Genomic DNA, 22,914 nt, shown 5'->3' with positions numbered 1-22,914 from the left:
TATCCTTACCTAACGATTTTATCTAACGGTATATTTGACTATGGACACAGGGCAGGGCAGACAGCAGCTGATCTTTCTCATGACACTCAGGTGATTAGAGGTTGGGAAAAGAAAAGGGTTAAAGTGCGCATGCGAGTTTCTGCCTTTCTGCTGCATTGCTAACAAGGCAAAACTCAGGAAGAGATGATGGCAGTCTCGGGACCCGAGGAAATAGCGGTGATCGGGAACACCGACCTCACCTCCGCAGAACTAGAGAACAACATTAAAAACACGGTATAGCTTCAAACCTATTCTTATTGTCAAAAACTGAGGCATTTGGATTTGGCGATTAGCAAAGCTACGTACTGAGCCTGTTGAATGAGTTGGGTTTTCTAGCTACTGTAGGCTTTATCAATCTACGGAGCTTTGCGAGAGAGCCCCACTGTCACTGAGTCAGTAGCAGCTAGCAGGCTGTGCAGGAAAATACAGCTAAAAGTTAAATCATTGTAAAGTCGACGCAGAGTAAAGTTAGCTAGATTGTTCTCATTAACATGGTTGACTTTATCATTTTACCAGGAGCTAGCTTGCTAGCACACAACTTTGTTCTGCTACAAAGTTAAGGGACTTTGCTAACGTTACAGTACTTGTTTTAATCTAGGACCAGCTTTAGCTACCAATATTGATGCCCCTTATTGCATGTATACAATATAAAATTATACTGCATTGTTGTTGTTACCATGTTATGACTTGTGCAATATCCTCTTCTAGATGGTTGAGATTGAAAAAGGGACGAGTCTTCTAAGAAAGATGGAGATCAGCGTTGGAGAGGCAGAGAAAAGGACTGGGAAGAATACAGTCAACATGCTGGAGATATACACTGTTTACCTAATTGAGACACGGTAAATATTTGTGTCTCATCAGCTCTGAATCATCTGTGTGAATGATCTCAAACTATTGTTATAGCCTACATCTTCCAGCGCAACCATTTTGTGACACCACCATGAACAGCTTCTTCCACAATCACACCTCCACCTCCTTGCACACGTTCAGTCATTACAGGTGGTCTGACTCTAACAATGATGATTCTAACATCTGACTGTTTTAGAGAAGTGACTTGGGTACACTCACTTCATTGTGAAGATGCGTTCTAAAGGTTTTGTTTATTCACAAACTGCACATCACACCAGCTTTCTTACTTACTTTTAGCTAGCTATACTATTAACTGGTTTCATGTCCGGCCACAGAGAGTAGTATTTTTTTGTTGGTCAAGTCTTTAAAAGGAACCATATGTTTTTATTCTGCTTGGAGCAGGGCATGCTATTCCTCATGCACACACATGCACGCGCGCGCACACACACTGGGCCTTTGTTTACCAGTGAGCCATTGAGAGGGGAGTGTGGTGTAACCAGGCCCTCAGTGCAGTTAGACTGGAGAATGCCCCCCAGCCACTGATGGATACCTCCTCTCCTTCCTCTTCCTGCTTCTCTGTTCCTCTCTCTTTCTTTCTTCCTGTCCTCTCCTCCTCTCTCTGCTTTGTGGTCCCAGTGTGGATTATTAGTGGAGACAGACCATTATGGGCTCTCATTTCCTCCCTTGAGTCTTTGCTGCTGGATCCACATCATATTTATAAAGTCTCTATCTTTCTCTGTCTTTCTCTCTGTCAGTAGTCTCTCTCCTCTTGCTTTATATATAAGTTTTAGCATTGGAGTTCATAGAATGTTGGATAATTCTGTACTTGGTCCCTTTGAAAGATGTCTTATTGAGACATGTATCAGATATTTACTTGGAACTCTTATTTAAGTGCAGTTGTATGATTTTAGTCTTTTCCTCTCTTCTGACAGGCCGGTTGATGCTGTGACAGAAGGTATAACCCCAGCCCCAGACTCCTTATGGAGGAGATACAGCGAGTTTGAGCTTCTTAGAAACTACCTGTTGGTCACCTATCCCTTTGTTGTTGTTGCCCCATTACCTGAGAAGAGGGTACGTGAGAACAAGGAGGATGCCTTGGATGAAATTAGTGCAGTATAGTTTAGGAAGTGATATTTGTAGCATGATGTACTTACTACAGTACCCATAATGCTCTGTACAGCATCCAGTTTTAACTTAGTAAAGACATTCCTGAAGCTAACATAATGGTGTTCCGTCTCCTTATCAACATAATAGTAATTCTTTGTCTGTTTCTCTCAGGCAGAGATTGTGTGGCACAAGCTGTCAGCGGACAACATGGACCCAGACTTTGTGGAGAGAAGGAGGGTCGGACTGGAGAACTTCCTGCTCCGAGTAGCCTCCCACCCAGTTCTTTGCAACGACAAGATCTTCTACATCTTCCTCACTGAGGTTAGTTAGCCTCTTTGTAGCCAAGCTACTATACACCATAACGGGGTGAATCGAGCGTGATTCCAATCTGTTTGTGCTGTCTTGCTAACTCCCATATGTGTGACAAGAACCATAGGAGTAGGCAAGACGGCACAAACAGATCTGGGATCAAGCTCAAGTGATCCCCAATCGTTAGCAAAACCCACATTCTTCCCTCTCAAGACTAAAACAGTACCAGTAGCTAGTCAGATGTGCTTTTCATAGGTTTTGACAGGATATACCCTTGACAGAAAAGAGAGATCACAGACGAGGACCATTTCCTTACTCAGTTTCTTTGTAGCTCTGAGAATTGTTGTGGAAATAATGTCTTATGAAGTAGGCCTAAAGCTCAACTCTTTACTGACAAGAATTGTGTGAGTGTTGCTGTAGTTGAAAGGATCACCTTTGACCTTTGAGTTGATAGTGTGACAGTGTACCCCCAGTGCCCCCATTCATCAGGCTCTCCTATCTCTGATGGTCTTTGTCAAAGTCACACGGCATCCTCTCTCTGTCCCACAGGAAAAAGGATGGAAGGAAATGGTGTACGAGACAGGATTTCAAGCAAAGGTACTCCATCACAGTGGTGCAATAAAGTATATGTTTGTAAAGTTTGTAATCCGTGTAAACAAATGCATAAAGTGCATGTGTATATTTAGGACTTAGGATTTATTTTAAACAACTCTTAATTTTAATACTTATTCTGATATGTTTTAGGTCTCAAAGGTAAAGTGTTGTCTAAAATGATGCAGGTCCTCAATAACAACCTCTGATTTAACAAACGTGTGGGGGAAAAAAGTGTTTATGTAATTTATCGGTCTGTTTTTTTACAGGCTGATTCCAGGTTGAAAGCTATGAATGCAGCATTCAGGGTGAAGAATCCAGACAAGTAGGCCATAGAAATGATCCGTCCCAAATTGCACCCTAACCCTACTGTATATAGTTCACTGAACTCTGGTCAAAAGTAGTACACTTTATAGGGAATATGGTGCCATTTGGGATGCAGCCATTGTTTTCTTGTCACTGTTTTCTTTTGTGTGAAGCCAACCATACACTTCCATCTTCATGTGTTGTAACTTCATTTAATGAGTCTGTCTCTACTATTCATCCCATTGCCCTGTATTTGATGTACTTCCATACTTGGTTCTGGGACTGTGTGGGAAGTAGAGTTGGATCAGGTCAATGTAAGTTCGAACATTGACTCTTGTCTTGTTTATCTGTCTTGCTGGAAAGAAAGTGTTGATTTAAGTAGTGATTGGGTGAATTCTTGCTCTTCTCTGGCCCTGGCTTCTGCAGACGGTTTACAGAGCTGAAACATTACAGCGACGAGCTACAGACTGTAGTCTCCCAGCTGCTGAGAGTACGGGCAGTGAGTACAGGGAGCTGTCGGCATATTCACACATCTTACTGACTAGACTGGCTACCAGACCTGGGTTCAAATACTATTTGAAATCTTTCAAATACTTTGAGTGTTTGGTCTAGCCTGCCATTTTTTGAACTATTATATTGTTCCACTGAGCCAGGCAAGCGAAATCAAGCGAATAGTATTTGAACCCAGGTTTGTTAACTATACTCCCATACTGTCAGCTGTAACATACATTTTACATTTTAGTCATTTAGCAGACACTCTTATCCAGAGCGACTTACAGTTAGTGAGTGCATACATTTTCATACTGGCCCCCCGTGGAAAACGAACCCACAACCCTGGCGTTGCAAGCGCCATGCTCTACCAACTGAGCTACAGACTAGACATACAGTGAGCATTAATACACCTGAGCTGGCCTGGAAGTTGACATACATTAGAAGGATAAAACATACAGCTGGTCTGTCTGATAAAAGTGGATTTGCTGCTGCTGTAACACACAAACAACTAAATGACTAGACTAGGACTAGACATACAGCTGGTTATAACACACAGGCTGGCCACACTCAGCATATTCACATTTACTAGACTAGACTGACTACATTAGCACACTGACAGCTGTAACATACAACTTAGGCTGTGCATCCCAAAATGCCGCCTTATTCCCTACACAATACAGAAATTCACACAAAATAGAACATAAAAATAGAAGCAGTGGTAACAAAGAAACTATGCAAAATCTTTCTCCACTCAGAGGGTAGCAGATCGACTGTATGGGGTGTACAAAGTGCATGGAAACTATGGACGAATCTTCAGGTAAGAGAAGTGCTGTGTTTGGAAGAAAGGGTGATGTGTATTGCTGCTGCACAATGAACTACAGTGGGGAAAAAAAGTATTTAGTCAGCCACCAATTGTGCAAGTTCTCCCACTTAAAAAGATGAGAGAGGCCTGTAGTTTTCATCATAGGTACACGTCAACTATGACAGACAAAATGAGAATTTCTTTCCCAGAAAATCACATTGTAGGAATTTTAATGAATTTATTTGCAAATTATGGTGGAAAATACGTATTTGGTCAATAACAAAAGTTTCTCAATACTTTGTTATATACCTTTTGTTGGCAATGACACAGGTCAAACGTTTTCTGTAAGTCTTCACAAGGTTTTCACACACTGTTGCTGGTATTTTGGCCCATTCCTCCATGCAGATCTCCTCTAGAGCAGTGATGTTTTGGGGATGTCGCTGGGCAACACGGACGTTCAACTCCCTCCAAAGATTTTCTATGGGGTTGAGATCTGGAGACTGGCTAGGCCACTCCAGGACCTTGAAATGCTTCTTACGAAGCCACTCCTTCGTTGCCCGGGCGGTGTGTTTGTGATCATTGTCATGCTGAAAGACCCAGCCACGTTTCATCTTCAATGCCCTTGCTGATGGAAGGAGGTTTTCACTCAAAATCTCACGATACATGGCCCCATTCATTCTTTCCTTTACACGGATCAGTCGTCCTGGTCCCTTTGCAGAAAAAACAGCCCCAAAGCATGATGTTTCCACCCCCATGCTTCACAGTAGGTATGGTGTTCTTTGGATGCAACTCAGCATTCTTTGTCCTCCAAACACGACGAGTTGAGTTTTTACCAAAAAGTTATATTTTGGTTTCATCTGACCATATGACATTCTCCCAATCCTCTTCTGGATCATCCAAATGCACTCTAGCAAACTTCAGACGGGCCTGGACATGTACTGGCTTAAGCAGGGGGACACGTCTTGCACTGCAGGATTTGAGTCCCTGGCGGCGTAGTGTGTTACTGATGGTAGGCTTTGTTACTTTGGTCCCAGCTCTCTGCAGGTCATTCACTAGGTCCCCCCGTGTGGTTCTGGGATTTTTGCTCACCGTTCTTGTGATCATTTTGACCCCACGGGGGTGAGATCTTACGTGGAGCCCCAGATCGAGGGAGATTATCAGTGGTCTTGTATGTCTTCCATTTCCTAATAATTGCTCCCGCAGTTGATTTCTTCAAACCAAGCTGCTTACCTATTGCAGATTCAGTCTTCCCAGCCTGGTGCAGGTCTACAATTTTGTTTCTGGTGTCCTTTGACAGCTCTTTGGTCTTGGCCATAGTGGAGTTTGGAGTGTGACTGTTTGAGGTTGTGGACAGGTGTCTTTTATACTGATAACAAGTTCAAACAGGTGCCATTAATAAAGGTAACGAGTGGAGGACAGAGGAGCCTTTTAAAGAAGAAGTTACAGGTCTGTGAGAGCCAGAAATCTTGCTTGTTTGTAGGTGACCAAATACTTATTTTCCACCATAATTTGCAAATAAATTCATAAAAAATCCTACAATGTGATTTTCTGGATTTTTTTTCCTCAATTTGTCTGTCATAGTTGACGTGTACCTATGATGAAAATTACAGGCCTCTCTCATCTTTTTAAGTGGGAGAACATGCACAATTGGTGGCTGACTAAATACTTTTTTTCCCCACTGTATGTAATGACTTAATTAGTGTCAAATACATATTTGTTTTATGTGAAATATCTGCTCTGTGCTTGTTGGACAGTGAGTGGAGTGCCATAGAGAAAGAGATGGGAGATGGACTACAAAGTGCTGGCCATCACATGGATGCGTAAGTGTTTGTTTTTTAATGACACACATAGATGTAACCACACAATAATCTCCCATATAAATCCATAACAACTTTATTGGATTACAACAGGATTGTATTGCAAGTCTTTTCCTCCTCCTATCCCCTGGACATCAGTTTCTTTCCCTGTCAGCGGATGCATCTGAAATGGCACCCTACTCTGTATGGGCCCTGGTCAAAGGTAGTTCACTAAATAGTGAATAGGGCGCCATTTCAGACGCAGCCAGTCTCTCTCGTTATCCTCTGAGACCTCATACAAGCTCATTGAAGGAGCTGATATAGCGATGTGTTGCACAACCCCCCCCTTCCCCCCAGCAATGGTCTACATATTACATTGTTTCCCCTAGTTAAGCTATACAACACATTTGCCGTGTTTGATTTGAAAGCAGTTCAGGTTTCAAGCACACGGTCTGGTGTAGCAGGTAGTCGACCATGGGGGAATGGGGAGACTCGTGTTGTGAAGGTTATGGGTTTTAATTTCAACTTGGGTGCTGTGTATAGTTCTCTTTGAGTATCACAAGTGGTCTTGGCCCTGTCCTTGGTGTAGCAACTGGCACACACACACACACACACACACACCTTGGTGTGGTAACATGATTAGCCCCTACTCTGTCACTGATGGTTTCCAGATTGCAAGGCTCAACTCTAGAGGTCAGGGGTCACAGAGCTGGGACAGCTGAGGCGTACCAAGGAAAGGCAGCATTTCTGTCAACGGTTGATTCCCAAATGGCACCCTATTCCCTATTTAGTGCACTACTTTTGATGGTCAAAGGTAGTGCACTTTATAAGGAATAGGGTGCCACTTGGGACGCAGACAACCTTTTAATCCCCTGGTAATGGTCATAGTGAAGACGGATCATATTTCTCAGCTAGTCTCACCCATTGTCAGGTGTCTGTCAGAGCTATAACACTGATATTTGAGTCTCACTTCTGAGAGGGTGTAATGGAATATAGCAGATGTATTCTTGTAGACTCCTCTTTGCTGCAGGTAGGGCTGGGCGGTATACCGTATTTAAGCAATAAGGCACGAGGGGGTGTGGTATATGGCCAATATACCACGGCTAAGGGCTGTTCTTATGCATGACGCAACGCGGAGTGCCTGGATACAGCCCTTAGCCGTGATATATTGGCCATATACCACAAACCCTTGAGGTGCCTTATTGCAATTATAAACTGGTTACCAATGTAATTAGAGCAGTAACAATTATTTTTGTGTCATACCCGTGGTATACGGTCTGATATACCACGTCTGTCAGCCAATCAGCATTCAGGGTTTTAACCACCCAGTTTATAATTTACTATATACACCGGTATTGATGCACGGACCGGTTTGGGTTTTAATTTTACCTTCTGTAACGATATTTCAATGTTTGGTTTGTTAAATGTGATACACAACTCAGTTTTGTTCTTGTTTTCCCAGAAAAAGGGCAGTTTTCTGGGAAAACAAGCAGTATTTTAATCTTCTTGTATGGTTAAAGGTAAAATTTGGAGTAATGGCATATCCCATCCCTGCATTGAGGTACGTTTTCCGGCTCATATCTCGCGCCGGTTCCATGGTGTCTTAATGTAACCATGATTTCATTCCGACCCCAGTACAGCTCAGTGGAAACAAGCGTAATGGTAGGGTCGGTATCTTCTGGCAATCTGGCTAGCTAGCTTGCTAAATGTACTAAGAGTCAGAGCAAACATAGCTATCTAATACAGTCTGGTACCAGTGCTGGTGTAGGCCTAGATAAGCATGTTGTTTGTGCAACGGTATCTTCTAAATCAGAGAGGAATAGACAGGTTGGTTGTTTAGCAAGGGGAAAAATAATCGGGGTTGGCTTAGATTGTTGACAACATGTAAACTATATTTAGTCTCCAATATTTATTGAAAACATAAATACATTTGCACAATGAAAATACATGTCTCTGAAATACATCGTTACAGTTGTTGGTTGTTAGCTAGCTAGTGAATTTTAGCCATATTAGCATAGACATGACAGTCAAAACACCTCAACAAGACATGGTATCAATGACAAGATAAAACTAGCTGAAACGAGCCACCTAAGATTTCCCACATGGCAGCTTCTTATCATTGTTGCTAGCTATCTGTCCATCCAGAATCACAACAAACACACAGACTTCTGCCTCATTGAATCATGCCCATCGTTTTCGTGACGGTTAGTTAACCCATCTAGAGGCAAAGCATGAATATGTTAGCTAGCTACATGAGGTAGGAAAACATCTAATTAGGGTCATCTGAAAACACTGACCAACACCTTGGTTCCCCTGTCAATAATTCCTCCCTGGCTTATTCGTTCGTTGTCATGTCAAACAACAATGTATTCAAGGTCCTGCCCACTATATTTAATCATTCTATTCAATAATCATTCTATTTCCATGATTCCAACAGTTAACCTAGTAGCTAGGCGTAGATTTTTTGCCCATTTCATGCAGCCCTGCATGGCACAGTGTGGAAATGAAAACAAAAGTGCAGGAAATTGATGAAAATGCTGGAAACTATTTTTGTTTGAAGTTGTATTGAACGGTGTAAAACAATCAGAATGGAGAAAGCCCATTCGCTGCTCTGGCACCCCAATGGTGGAACAAGCTCCCCCACGACGCCAGGACAGCGGAGTCACTGACCACCTTCCGGAGACACTTGGAACCCTACCTCTTTAAGGAATACCTGGAATAGTATAATAGTAATCCTTCTACCCCCCCCTTTACTACCACTTTCTTTTGTCTAAACTAACACCTGACTTATTTCACCTGCTAGCACTGACTTGTTTAAAGAAATGTACTTATTGTGATCAAGATGTAGTTGTCCCTGATTGCACTGACTTTGCTCACAGCTGCTTGTTTGAAGAAGTGTACTTACTGTGATCAAGATGTGGTTGTCCCACTGGCTCTCTAGTGGCACAGCTAGCACTGCGATGCAGTGCCTTAGACAACTGCGCCACTCGGGAGATACAAAAGCCATCATGGTTGACAACTCCATTGTGTCCTCCTCCCAGAGTGCAAAGAACCTTGGCATAACCCTGGACAACACCCTGTCATTCTCCGCTAACATCAAAGCGGTGACCCAATCCTGCAGGTTCATGCTCTACAACATTCGCAGAGTACAACCCTACCTCACACAGAAAGCGGCACAGGTCCTAATCCAGGCACTTGTCATCTCCCGTCTGGATTACTGCAACTCGCTGTTGGCTGAGCTCCCTGCCTGTGCCATTAAACCCCTACAACTTATCCAGAACGCTGCAGCCCGTCTGGTGTTCAACCTTCCCAAGTTCTCTCATGTCACCCCGCTCCTCTGCACACTCCACTGGCTTCCCGTTGAGGCTCGCATCTACTACAAGACCATGGTGCTTGCCTACGGAGCTGTGAGGGGAACGGCACCTCCTTACCTTCAGGCTCTGATCAGACCCTACATCCAAACGAGGGCACTACGTTCATCCACCTATGGCCTGCTAGCCCCCCTACCTCTACGGAAGCAAGTTCCCGCTCAGCCCAGTCAAAGCTATTCGCTGCTCTGGCACCCCAATGGTAGAACAAGCTCCCCCACGACGCCAGGACAGCGGAGTCACTGACCACCTTCCGGAGACACCTGAAACCCTACCTCTTTAAGGAATACCTGGAATAGTATAAAAGTAATCCTTCTACCCCTCCCTCCCCCACAAAAAAAAAAGTGGTTGTCCCACTGGCTATCATAAGTTGAATGCACCAATTTGTAAGTTGCTCTGGATAAGAGCGTCTGCTAAATGACTTAAATGTAAAAAATAAAGTAAAATAAAGCATATTTAGAACTTTAACTTTAAATAAAATATTGTGATATTATATTTTGGCCATATTGCCCAGCCCTAGCTGCAGGTATGATGATTCTGTGGTTCAATCTCATTTCTGTAAGCTGATGTAGTTGTTTTCCCTATCACTTGACAGATGTAAGGAAAGGTTCTTAATAAAGATAAGCTTATAGTCAAACTTTAAGTCAGTAACCAGGTTTCCATCCAACCTTTTTATGCCAGTAAAATACATGTTGGATAAAAAATGTCACGACAGGCCAGATGGAAAAGGCACATTTGTCAGTAAACTTTCCAAATATCGACAAAACAAAATACGCTAGCCAAGTGAGATCTCTTTGTCTGTAAAATTCATCATGCGAGAAATGGCGGTGGAAATCCCTTTATGCGCAAATATTGATATAAAAACATATCATATCGAAGTAAACTAGGAGTCACGCGATGATATGTTGTTGTCCTTCCACTATGAATTGGAAAAGCATGCAGTTTATTAGGCTACAGATTTAAATAAGTTATGATGAACTTCACAGAGTGGTGAAAGTGCACGGTGATGAGCTTGATGCTCCTTTCCAATAAATATCGAGGGTCTTATTCTGGTGACATGATGACCGATGCTTAGCTGCCGTTTGACAAACAAAAATGATCCATAATAATCTCATCATGTAGGTAGCCTACTCGCACTGTATCTAAGAGCTGTTGGCTAGAGTGCACGTGCCAAGACCAGAGTGGGCATATTTGGTCGGAAAGTATTCAGACCCCTTGACCTTTTCCACATTTTGTTACGTTACAGCCTTATTCTAAAATAGATTAAATAAAATAAATTCATCAGCAATCTACACACAATACCCCATAATGACAAAGTGAAAACAGGTTTTTAGACATTTTTGCTAATTTATAAAAAAAATAAAAACGGAAATAATGTTTTTAAACAAGTATTCAAACCCTTTGCCATGAAACTCAAAATTGAGCTCAGGTGCATCCTGTTTCCATTGATCATGCTTGAGATGTTTCTACAACTTGATTGGAGTCCACCTGTGGTAAATTCAATTGATTGGACATGATTTGGAAAGGCACACACCTGTCTATATAAGGTCCCACAGTTGACAGTGCATGTCAGAGCAAAAACCAAGCCATGAGGTCGAAGGAATTATCCATAGAGCTCCGAGACAGGATTGTGTCGAGGCACAGATCTGGGGAAGGGTACCAAAAAATGTCTGCAGCATTTAAGGTCCCCAAGAACACAGTTGTCTCCCTCATTCTTAAATGGAAGAAGTTTGGAACCACCAAGACTCTTCCTAGAGCTGGCGGCCCGGCCAAACTGAGCAATTGGGGGAAAATGGCCTTGGTCAGGGAGGTGACCTAGAACCCGATGGTCACTCTGACAGAGTTCTAGAGTTCCTCTGTGGAGATGGGAGAACCTTCCAGAAGGACAACCATCACTGCAGCACTCCACCAATCAGGCCTTTATGGTAGAGTGGCCAGACGGAAGCCACTCCTCAGTAAAAGGCACATGACAGCCCGCTTGGAGTTTGCAAAAAGGCACCTAAAGACTCTCAGACCATGAGAAACAAGATTATCTGGTCTGATGAAACCAAGATTGAACTCTTTGGCCTGACTGTCACGTCTGGAGGAAACCTGGTACCATCCCTACGGTGAAGCATGGTGGTGGCAGCATCATGCTGTGGGGATGTTTTTCAGCGGCAGGGACTGGGAGACTAGTCAGGATCGAGGCAAAGATGAAGGGAGCAAAGTACAGAGAGATCCTTGATGAGAACCTGCTCCAGAGCGCTCAGGACTTAAGACTGGGGCAAAGGTTCACCTTCCAACAGGACAACGAACCTAAGCACACAGACAAGACAACGCAGGAGTGGCTTCGGGACAAGTCTCTGAATGTCCTTGAGTGGCCCAGCCAGAGCCCGGACTTGAACCCGATCGAACATCTCTGGAGAGACCTGAAACTAGCTGTGCAGCAATGGTCCCCATCAACCTGACAGAGCTTGAGAGGATCTGCAGAGAAGAATGGGAGAAACTCCCCAAATACAGGTGTTCCAAGCTTGTAGCGTCATACCCAAGAAGACTCGAGGCTATAATCGCTGCCAAAGGTGCTTCAACAAAGTACTGAGTAAAGGGTTTCTATAAACCTGTTTTTGCTTTTTTTTGCTATAAACCTATAAACCTGTTTTTGCTTTGTCATTATGGGGTATTGTGTGTAGATTGATGAGGGGGAAAAAAACAATTTAATCAATTTTAGAATAAGGCTGTAACGTAACAAAATGTGAAAAATGTCAAGAGGTCTGAATACTTTCCGAATGCACTGTATAACGCAACATTTGTTGTGACAAAACCATCAGTAGAGTTGAAAATGCGATGGAAACCCATTTAACTTGTATTTTCTATTGGGTACGTGGGAATTTAACCGCAAAAGTTATTTAATTTGCACTACGTCATCATGCACAGCCTTTTATCCGCAACAAGTCAATTTGATGGAAACACATCTCTGGTGGGAAAATGTGCATATTTCTTTTATGCTGAGTTTTTACTATTTGTATGGAAATCTGTCGCCAATTGGATGGAAACCTAGCTACTGACTGGAATAGATGTATTTTGGGTGTGTCCTTGCCGCATGGTATTCATGGTTCCCTGTCCATCTGTACAGGGTTTGATGGATTAAATTAAATGTATTCATACTCCCATCTCTTGCCTGCAGGTATGATGCTTCTGTGCTTCAGTCTTACTTTAGTGAGCTGATGTAGTTTCCCCATCCCTCTTAAAGGTGTGATCGAGGAAAGCAAATGTATTCATATGGACTCCCCTCTTGTCTACAGGTATGCTGCTTCTGTAGATGATATTCTGGAGGAAGAGGAGCACTATGCTGATCAGCTTAAGGAGTACCTGTTCTATACTGAGGCACTAAGGTACAGTATTACAGTACACCTACTGAACATCAGGACTGCTGCTGTAGGCCAAGTACATATCACTCTATAAACCCTAATGTAATCAAAGATACAGAAAGATCATTATGCCAAATCACTTGTCATTGTGTCCTGGGTTGTACTTATTATGGCGGTAGCTTCACATCCTCACGTCACCTAGCCAAAGACCTGTGTGGACCACTGTTGACTTTTGCCAATGGCAGACTGAATTCCAACTCACTGAGCCCCCTCATTGAATCTATTGAACAGCCCTCTGACCCTGTGTGTATGGTGCAGAATGATCATACATGTACAGTTAGCAACCATGATGAGCAGCTAGGCATCAGTACATCCAGTAGCAACCATGATGATCAGGCCTCTGTTTCTGCAGGGCAGTATGCAGGAAGCATGAGTTGACACAGTTTGAGCTGGAGATGGCTGCACAGGACTTAGCCTCTAAGAAACAGCAGAAAGAGGAACTGGTCACAGGGGTGAGTCATCACACACACAAGGTTGAGGCCATCTCAGTTCAGAAGAACCAGGATGCTTCCCAAATGGCACCCTATTCCCTATATAGTGCACTACTTTCAATGAGGGCCTGTAGGAGCATAGGGTGCCATTTTGGGCATAGCCTCAGTTTCTAAAGAGACATATGAAGCTCCCCAGCAAATAATATGAGGCAATAGATAGCAAGCACATAAATAAATTACATTTCGTCAAAGAAAAGTTGCTGTGAAGCTTATCCAGAATGGCCAGATGGAACGTTGATCTTTCCTTTCCTGTGTTCAGACTGTGCGGACCTTCTCACTGAAGGGGATGACCAGTAAGCTGTTTGGCCAGGAGACTGCAGAGCAGAGGGAGGCTAAGTTACAAGTGTTGGAACAACAGATAAAGGAGGGAGAGGAGACTGTCAAAGAGAAGAACACCGAGAGCGAGTGAGAAACCAACATCATTTTTTTCTGTCTCTCATCCTCTCTCTATGGCTCCTTTGATTGTCCAGCATGTTATAATTGAATCAATTTATTTGCTGCTTTAATCAGCTGCTTTGGAGGTTGACCAGCTGACCATTTCTGTTTTTAATTTCAAGGATTTGAGAAGGTTATAAAGCAAGTCTTTCTCTCCGCAGTGAGTTTGTGAAGACTGCCTGGGTAGACATTGAACGCTTTAAAGACCAGAAGGACCGGGACCTGAAGGAGGCCCTGATTAGCTATGCAATCATGCAGATCAGCAGGTGTAAAAAGGTGACACGTCCCCACAGATACTTAAAATGTATTGAGTATTCTGCCCGGAAATGTTTATATTTTGTGTTCTTTTATCAATACCAAATATATAATAAAATACTGTGTTACTGTGCTGCATAAAACATAATACAACTTCCTCTGTTTTGCTCTTTCTCTCTCTCTCTCAATTTCAATTCAAAGGGCTTTATTGGCATGGGAAACGTATGTTTACATTGCCAAAGCAAGTGAAATAGATAATAAACAAAAGTGAAACTCTTTCTCTCTCTCTCTCAGGGAATACAATTGTGGACCAACGCAAAGGAGTGTTTCAACAAGATGTGATCTTCAGGGCCAAAACAGGCCCTCCAAACAAACAGCAAAACAGAACAGGCTTTTTTTCAGGGGACTCCTCCTGGGGCTGCGTCCCAACTGGCACTCTATTCCCTAAATAGTGTGTTACTTTTGACCAGAGCCCTGTGGGGTCTGTGCACTATATAGGGAATGGGGTGCTTTTTGGGACACATTCCTGGACACAGTCCCTATGATCCTTATGGCAAAATACTGAGTGGTGTTTTGATCATTAATGCTCAAGAATAAATAAATAAGTGAATTATTTTTCTATATCTTTATCATGTCCGATTGCTAGCAGCCTTGATTTGATCGACTTGCAATTGCAGTTATTTCTCAGTGACTGTCTGACAAATGTATTTTCGTACAAATGTATTTTCGCTGAAACATTGATTTAAGGTAAATTCCCAAGCACTTACACTAATTTTTTTATAGAGATGCCAAGAAATGTGGACTGAATTCAATTTTCCTATGCTGCCTTTTACACAATGTTTAAAATCACGTCATAAGATTAGGCTTGCAAAATTCCTGGAATTTTTTATAAATTCCCTGGTTTTCCCAAAATCCGGGCTGGAGGATTCCAGGAATCAGGAGGGGATAAGCAGGAAATCCGGATTCCTCAATCTAGGATTCATGGAAAACCAGGGAATTTATTGAAAGTTCCCAGAATTTTGCAACCTTACATAAGATTACAACTATTTTTATTTTGTATTATTTAACCATGCAAGTCAATTAACAACAAATTATTATTTACAATGGCGGCTTGGCAAGAGGCAATTAGATTAGTTCTATAAGAAGATTGTGCTTGCCGTTTATTTTTCATGCACTTGTGCTTTTTATAATTTTATACTCGAGTGGTCAGTGTGGTTGGTATATTGACCTTTCTGTATTTTCTACTCTCAGTGCATTGTCCCAGTATACTAAAATAAGGTGTTCAATCTATCTGCAATATTAAAGCTGATCAACACCCTAAAAAAAAAAAAATATATATATATCATTTTACATTTTAGTAATTTAGCAGACGCTCTTATCCAGAGCGACTTACAGTTAGTGAATATATATGTATTTTTTTTTATACTGGCCCCCCGTGGGAATCAAACCCAAAACCCTGGCGTTGCAAACGCCATGCTCTATCAACTGAGCTACATCCCTGCCGACCATTCCCTCCCCTACCCTGGACGACGCTGGGCCAATTGTGCGCCGCCCATGAGTCTCCCGGTCGCGGCCGGCTGCGACAGAGCCTGGATTCGAACCAGGATCTCTAGTGGCACAGTTAGCACTGCGATGCAGTGCCTTAGACCACTGCGCCACTCAGGAGACTTATATATATAAGGTGTTCAAACTTTTCAGATGTTTTTGTACAACATTAAGAATGTAACCCTTCTATTTAAATGCCTTACTGTACTTTGCCATTCAAAACATACTCAGGCACTTGGCCTTAAGTAACCACCATGATGAATGGCAGGCTTGTCATTTCTGAAGAGTGGGTGGGTCAGTGTTTTGATAAATCTAGCCAAAGGAACAGGAAGGTCACACAGGAAAGACAGGATGTGATAATTTACTTATGGTAGTGTTTTGCATGTACTGGGGATGCGGCCCAAATTACTCCCTATGCTCTATATAGTGCACTACTTTTGACCAGAGCCCTATGGGCCCTGGTCAAAACTAGTGCACTATATAGGAAAGTGTGCAATTTGGGACACAACCCCTGGCCTCTTGCATCTCTGTTCACTCGAAGGGCTAGGGGAGGGGGTGTAATGTTAATCATGAATTTGGGATGAGATCAGAGCACTCTGGCAGGAAATTGTACTGTTTATGCGGTTGTAAGGTTGTAATCATTGTGCCAAAAATACACTAATAAATCTGAAGAATTCTAGTTTAAGGTCTCCTAAAATCATGTGTATGGTGTGTTTGTTTAAATGTTTATATAAATTCAGTTAAACTACTGTAACCCTTTTTACTTTTACTAGAAGGTAGAAGCACACAGCTGCGCTTATAGCAGGACACGATGCACATTTGTTGATGTTGTATTTCCTTTATCCCTGCTGTGAGGAGTGCTTTGAAAGTGCAGTCCAAAGATGAGTTAGCCTGCATTTACACAGGCAGCCCAATTCTGATATTTGTTTCACTAGTTGGTCTTTTGACCAATCAGATCAACTCTGAAAAAACGCTGTTGTGAAGAAATCTGATGTGATTGGTCAAAAGACCAATTAGTGGAAAAAATATCAGAATTGGGCTGCTTGTGTTTACGCAGCCTAACTGACCTCACGTTTTTCTCACACACAGCATTAATTAAGCAATAAGGCATGAGAACCTTTTGGGGTTCGTTGAGTGGCGCAGCAGTCTAAGGCACTGCATCGCAGTGCTAGACACGTCACTACAGACCTGGGTTCGATCCCAGGCTGTTTCACAACCAGCCTTGATCAGGAGTCCCATAGGGCGGCGCACAATTGGCCCAGCGTCGTGAGGGTTTGGCCAGGGTAGGCCATCATTGTAAATAAGAATTTGTTCTTAACTGGCTTGCCTAGTTAAATAAAAACCCAGGAATGATTGTATGATAACTCCCGACAGGCTGTTCAAGGCAAAGCCAAAGGCCAATAAAAATAGTGTTATCCACGATATGCTTTTTTAAAATGGTTGCCAACATATTAAAAAAATATTAATGAATTGTTTTCATTAACATTGTTTTAATTAGTAAATTCATTTTATTTCATCCTTCCACCAGACGATATAGTCCGGGCAAAAGCCAGTCGTTAGTACGGAGGTTCTATAGTTGCTAGCCAAACAGGCTGGTCGTTCATCCCCTAACAAAAAAAGATTGCAGTTTTGAAACTGCAGTAAAAGTGCAGTAACTCATTTGTTAAGTCAAATGACACCGCTGGTCCTGCTCACACTGCCCTACCCTATGCTTTGACTTCTTTCTCCCCTCTCTCTCCAGATGAAATCTTGCGACTTGTGACGGCCGGCCGCCCAACAACCTGCCCTGCCCTGCTTGACCCTATCCCCTCCTCTCTTCTCCAGACCATTTCCGGAGACCTTCTCCCTTACCTCACCTCGCTCATCAACTCATCCTTGACCGCTGGCCATGTCCCTTCCGTCTTCAAGAGAGCGAGAGTTGCACCCCTCCTCAAAAAACCTACACTCGATCCCATCGATGTCAACAACTACAGACCAGTATCCCTACTCTCTTTTCTCTCCAAAACTCTTGAGCGTGCCGTCTCTAGCCAACTCTCCTGCTATCTCTCAGAATGACCTTCTTGATCCAAACCAGTCAGGTTTCAAGACTGGTCATTCAACTGAGACTGCTCTTCTCTGTGTCACGGAGGCTCTCCGCACTGCTAAAGCTAACTCTCTCTCCTCTGCTCTTATCCTTCTAGACCTATCTGCTGCCTTTGATACTGTGAACCATCAGATCCTCCTCTCCACCCTCTCCGAGTTGGGCATCTCCGGCGCTGCTCACTCTTGGATTGCGTCCTACCTGACAGGTCACTCCTACCAGGTGGTGTGGCGAGAATCTGTCTCCGCACAACGTGCTCTCACCACTGGTGTCCCCCAGGGCTCAGTTCTAGGCCCTCTCCTATTCTCTCTATACACCAAGTCACTTGGCTCTGTCATATCCTCACATGGTCTCTCCTATCATTGCTACGCAGACGACACACAATTAATTTTCTCCTTTCCCCCTTCTGATAACCAGGTGACGAATCACATCTCTGCATGTCTGGCAGACATATCAGTGTGGATGTCGGATCACCACCTCAAGCTGAACCTCAGCAAGACGGAGCTGCTCTTCCTCCCGGGGAAGGGCTGCCCGCTCCATGATCTCGCCCTTTTTTTTTTTTTTTTTTTTGTCATTTAGCAGACGCTCTTATCCAGAGCGACTTACAGTTAGTGAGTGCATACATTATTTTTTTTTGTTTTCATACTGCCCCCCCCGTGGGAATCGAACCCAAAACCCTGGCGTTGCAAACGCCATGCTCTACCAACTGAGCTACATCCCTGCCAGCCATTCCCTCGACGACGCTTGGCCAATTGTGCGCCGCCCCATGGGTCTCCCGGTCGCGGCCGGCTACGACAGAGCCTGGATACGAACCAGGATCTCTAGTGGCACAGCTAGCACTGCGATGCAGTGCCTTAGACAACTGCGCCACTCGGGAGATACAAAAGCCATCATGGTTGACAACTCCATTGTGTCCTCCTCCCAGAGTGCAAAGAATCTTGGCATAACCCTGGACAACACCCTGTCATTCTCCGCTAACATCAAAGCGGTGACCCAATCCTGCAGGTTCATGCTCTACAACATTCGCAGAGTACAACCCTACCTCACACAGAAAGCGACACAGGTCCTAATCCAGGCACTTGTCATCTCCCGTCTGGATTACTGCAACTTGCTGTTGGCTGGGCTCCCTGCCTGTGCCATTAAACCCCTACAACTTATCCAGAACGCTGCAGCCCGTCTGGTGTTCAACCTTCCCAAGTTCTCTCATGTCACCCCGCTCCTCTGCACACTCCACTGGCTTCCCGTTGAGGCTCGCATCTACTACAAGACCATGGTGCTTGCCTACGGAGCTGTGAGGGGAACGGCACCTCCTTACCTTCAGGCTCTGATCAGACCCTACATCCAAACGAGGGCACTACGTTCATCCACCTATGGCCTGCTAGCCCCCCTACCTCTACGGAAGCAAGTTCCCGCTCAGCCCAGTCAAAGCTATTCGCTGCTCTGGCACCCCAATGGTAGAACAAGCTCCCCCACGACGCCAGGACAGCGGAGTCACTGTCCACCTTCCGGAGACACCTGAAACCCTACCTCTTTATGGAATACCTGGAATAGTATAAAAGTAATCCTTCTACCCCTCCCTCCCCCCCCCCCCCATAAAAAAAAGTGGTTGTCCCACTGGCTATCATAAGTTGAATGCACCAATTTGTAAGTCGCTCTAGATAAGAGCGTCTGCTAAATGATGTAAATGTAAAATGTATTTTGGACGCAGTAATTGCAGAACTACTGCAGTTATACTGCACTCTAATTGCAGTTACACTGCAAAATTATTGCAGTAAAAAAGCTTATTTTGGACGCAGTATTTGCAGTATACTGCACTCTGACTGCAATCTTTTTTGTAAGGGTCCTATCCCAGCGTTTTCCTAAATCTGTCCTTGGGACCAAGGGTTGCACGTTTAGTTTTTTGCCCTAACACTACACAGCTGATTGAAATTATCAAAGCTTGATGATTAGTTTATTATTTGAATCAGCTTTGTAGTGCTAGGGCCAAAAACAAAATGGTGTCCCGAGGATTGAGTTTTCTATTTTCAATGGTTGCTATCAGTGGCGATTTCAGCATGTAAATCTTTTTTTTTTTTTTATGCATGCCAGCAAAGCTACTGAACAACACAACACTAAACAATACATTCATTGCACTATAATGGTGACAAACGGTGCCCACAAACGGTTAGGGCCTACATAAAGCTGTCCCAACAGCAGAGCTTTCTTTTCAACACCATGGAGTGAAACCTTACCGCCGCTACACCTGGCTATCAGCGGAGCCTTGTCTGGCAGCGAAACAGTTAATTCAGCCTCATTTACTGCCTTTTTTTAAAAACATAGCTGATATGGCTGACTTGATTAAACAAATGTAGTTTCTGTAGCAGGCATAAGGGAACGATGAGCAGTGTCACGTTCGTTGAGAGACGGGTCAGACCAAGGTGCAGCGTGGTATGCGAACATGTTTATTAAATCAAATAAACATTAAACAAAACAAGAAACAACGTAACGTGAAGTCCTCAGGCTAAACACATACAAGCCTAACACGGAACAAGATCCCACAATTAAGGTAGGCAATCAGGCTACCTAAGTATGATCCCCAATCAGAGACAACGAGCGACAGCTGTCTCTGATTGGGAATCACACCCGGCCCAACATAGAAATACACTACCTAGATCACAAACATAGAATTTCCAGCATAGATTCTCACGCCCTGACCAAACCAACTAAAGACAACAGGCCTCTTAAGGCCAGGGCGTGATAAGCAGATAAGAGTCAATCCGCAATTTTGATAAAGACATTAATGGGCAAGCTAAGGCGGACGTAGTCCATATAACTATTTGTTCAGCACTTTTGAAATGTACAGCGACAGAATTCAGAACATGGACCGTTCTTACAGTACTCTCCCTGTACACCAAGTCAGAACCGTAGGATAAATAAAGGGGGCATATAAGCAGACAATGAAAGCTCTTACAATATTTGATGATGACATTTTTCTAAAACAGGCTATAGGCTACATGTGCACCACCAAGTCAGAACAGTAGGCTAAATTATGAGGGGGAAAGGGACCAAATGATTAGGGAGAGGCACATGGGCTACTAACAGCTTACTACACAACATACACTTAGTATTACTTTCTTACTACAGTACATATCTCCCTGCCATATTACAGTTGAAGTCGGAAGTTTACATACACTTAGGTTGGAGTCATTAAAACTCGTTTTTCAACCACTCCACAAATGTCTTGTTAACAAACTATGGTTTTGGCAAGTCGGTTAGGACATCTACTTTGTGCATGACACAAGTCATTTTTCCAACAATTGTTTACAGACAGATTATTTCACTTATAATTCACTGTATCACAATTCCAGTGGGTCAGAAGTTTACATACACTAAGTTGACTGGGCCTTTAAGCAGCTTGGAAAATTCCAGAAAATTATGTCATGGCTTTAGAAGATTCTGATAGGCTGATTGACATAATTTGAGTCAATTGGAGGTGTACCTGTGGATGTATTTCAAGGCCTACCTTCAAACTCAGTGCCTCTTTGCTTGACATCATGGGAAAATCTAAATAAATCAGCCAAGACCTCAGAAAACAAATTGTAGACCTCCACAAGTCTGGTTCATCCTTGGGAGCAATTTCCAAACGCCTGAAGGTACCACGTTCATCTGTACAAACAATAGTATGCAAGTATAAACACCATGGGACCACGCAGCCATCATACCGCTCAGGAAGGAGACGCGTTCTGTCTCCTAGAGATGAACGTACTTTGGTGCGAAAAGTGCAAATCAATCCCAGAACAACAGCAAAGGACCTTGTAAAGATGCTGGAGGAAACAGGTACAAAAGTATCTATATCCACAGTAAAATGAGTCCTATATCGACATAACCTGAAAGGCCGCTCAGCAAGGAAGAAGCCACTGCTCCAAAACCGCCATAAAAAAGCCAGACTACGGTTTGCAACTGCACATGGGGACAAAGATCGTACTTTTTGGAGAAATGTCCTCTGGTCACAAAATAGATGACATCATGAGGAAGGAAAATTATGTGGATATATTGAAGCAACATCTCAAGACATCAGTCAGGAAGTTAAAGCTTGGTCGCAAATGGGTCTTCCAAATGGACAATGACCCCAAGCATACTTACAAAGTTGTGTCAAAATGGCTTAAGGACAACAAAGTCAAGGTATTGGAGTGGCAATCACAAAGCCCTGACCTCAATCCTATAGAAAATGTGTGGGAAGAACTGAAAAAGGTGTGCGAGCAAGGTGGCCTACAAACCTGATTCAGTTACACAAGCTCTGTTAGGAGGAATGGGCCAAAATGCACCCAACTTATTGTGGGAAGCTTGTGGAAGGCTACCCAAAACATTTGACCCAAGTTAAACAATTTAAAGGCAATGCTACCAAATACTAATTGAGTGTATGTAAACTTCTGACCCACTGGGAATGTGATGAAATAAATAAAAGCTTAAATAAATAATTCTCTCTACTATTATTCTGACATTTCACATTCTTAAAATAAAGTGGTGAGATTAACTGACCTAAAACAGGGAATTTTTACTAGGATTAAATGTCAGGAATTGTGAATTTGGCTAAGGTGTATGTAAACTTCTGATTTCAACTGTACATAGCAGCAGCATACAATACATTTTTGGACTCACCGTTGTGCTGTGCTCACTTGAAAAGGAAGGTGGTGCGGCGGTACTTCTTGTGGGTAAATTTTGTCGAGAAACCTTTTCATCAAAGTCTGGCATTCTCTGGATTTATGGTGCTTTCAAGACAACAGGAAACTCAAAAAACAACAACGTTGAATCATGTCAGTGATCTTCAGGTCGGAGCTCTAGACATGAGGCCCGAGTTCCCGACTTGGAACTCCAAGTTGGATGACCGTTCAAAACGTATTTTCCCAGTCGGAGCTAGAGTTCCCAGTTGTCTTGAACTCACTGAAGTCTGAGATTTCCCAGTTCCGAGTTTCCAGTTGTTTTTAATGCGGCAGAAGTCATGCTGGATTGACAAGATGGCCAATGTATTCAACCTTTTCTGGCCCATGGTGTTGCGTGTGAAT

At 43.2% G+C, this 22,914-nt stretch overlaps 1 protein-coding gene across 1 annotated transcript; it reads left to right on the top strand.

Moving 5' to 3' along the window:
* The first annotated feature begins 124 nt into the window (after positions 1–124).
* snx4 (sorting nexin 4) lies at positions 125–15,605 on the top strand. The gene is made up of 14 exons (XM_041844688.1): positions 125–273; positions 748–878; positions 1,821–1,959; positions 2,167–2,316; positions 2,854–2,901; positions 3,165–3,220; positions 3,628–3,700; positions 4,449–4,510; positions 6,250–6,315; positions 12,941–13,030; positions 13,419–13,518; positions 13,817–13,962; positions 14,154–14,268; positions 14,542–15,605. Exons 1-14 carry the CDS (start codon positions 184–186, stop codon positions 14,587–14,589), a joined length of 1,314 nt encoding a protein of 437 aa, XP_041700622.1. The 5' UTR covers positions 125–183; the 3' UTR covers positions 14,590–15,605.
* Positions 15,606–22,914: the final 7,309 nt, after the last annotated feature.

Source organism: Coregonus clupeaformis, chromosome 23, assembly GCF_020615455.1.
Source record: "Coregonus clupeaformis isolate EN_2021a chromosome 23, ASM2061545v1, whole genome shotgun sequence".
Classification (NCBI taxonomy): Eukaryota; Metazoa; Chordata; class Actinopteri; order Salmoniformes; family Salmonidae; genus Coregonus; species Coregonus clupeaformis.
This window is presented reverse-complemented; position numbering and strand designations above follow the sequence as displayed.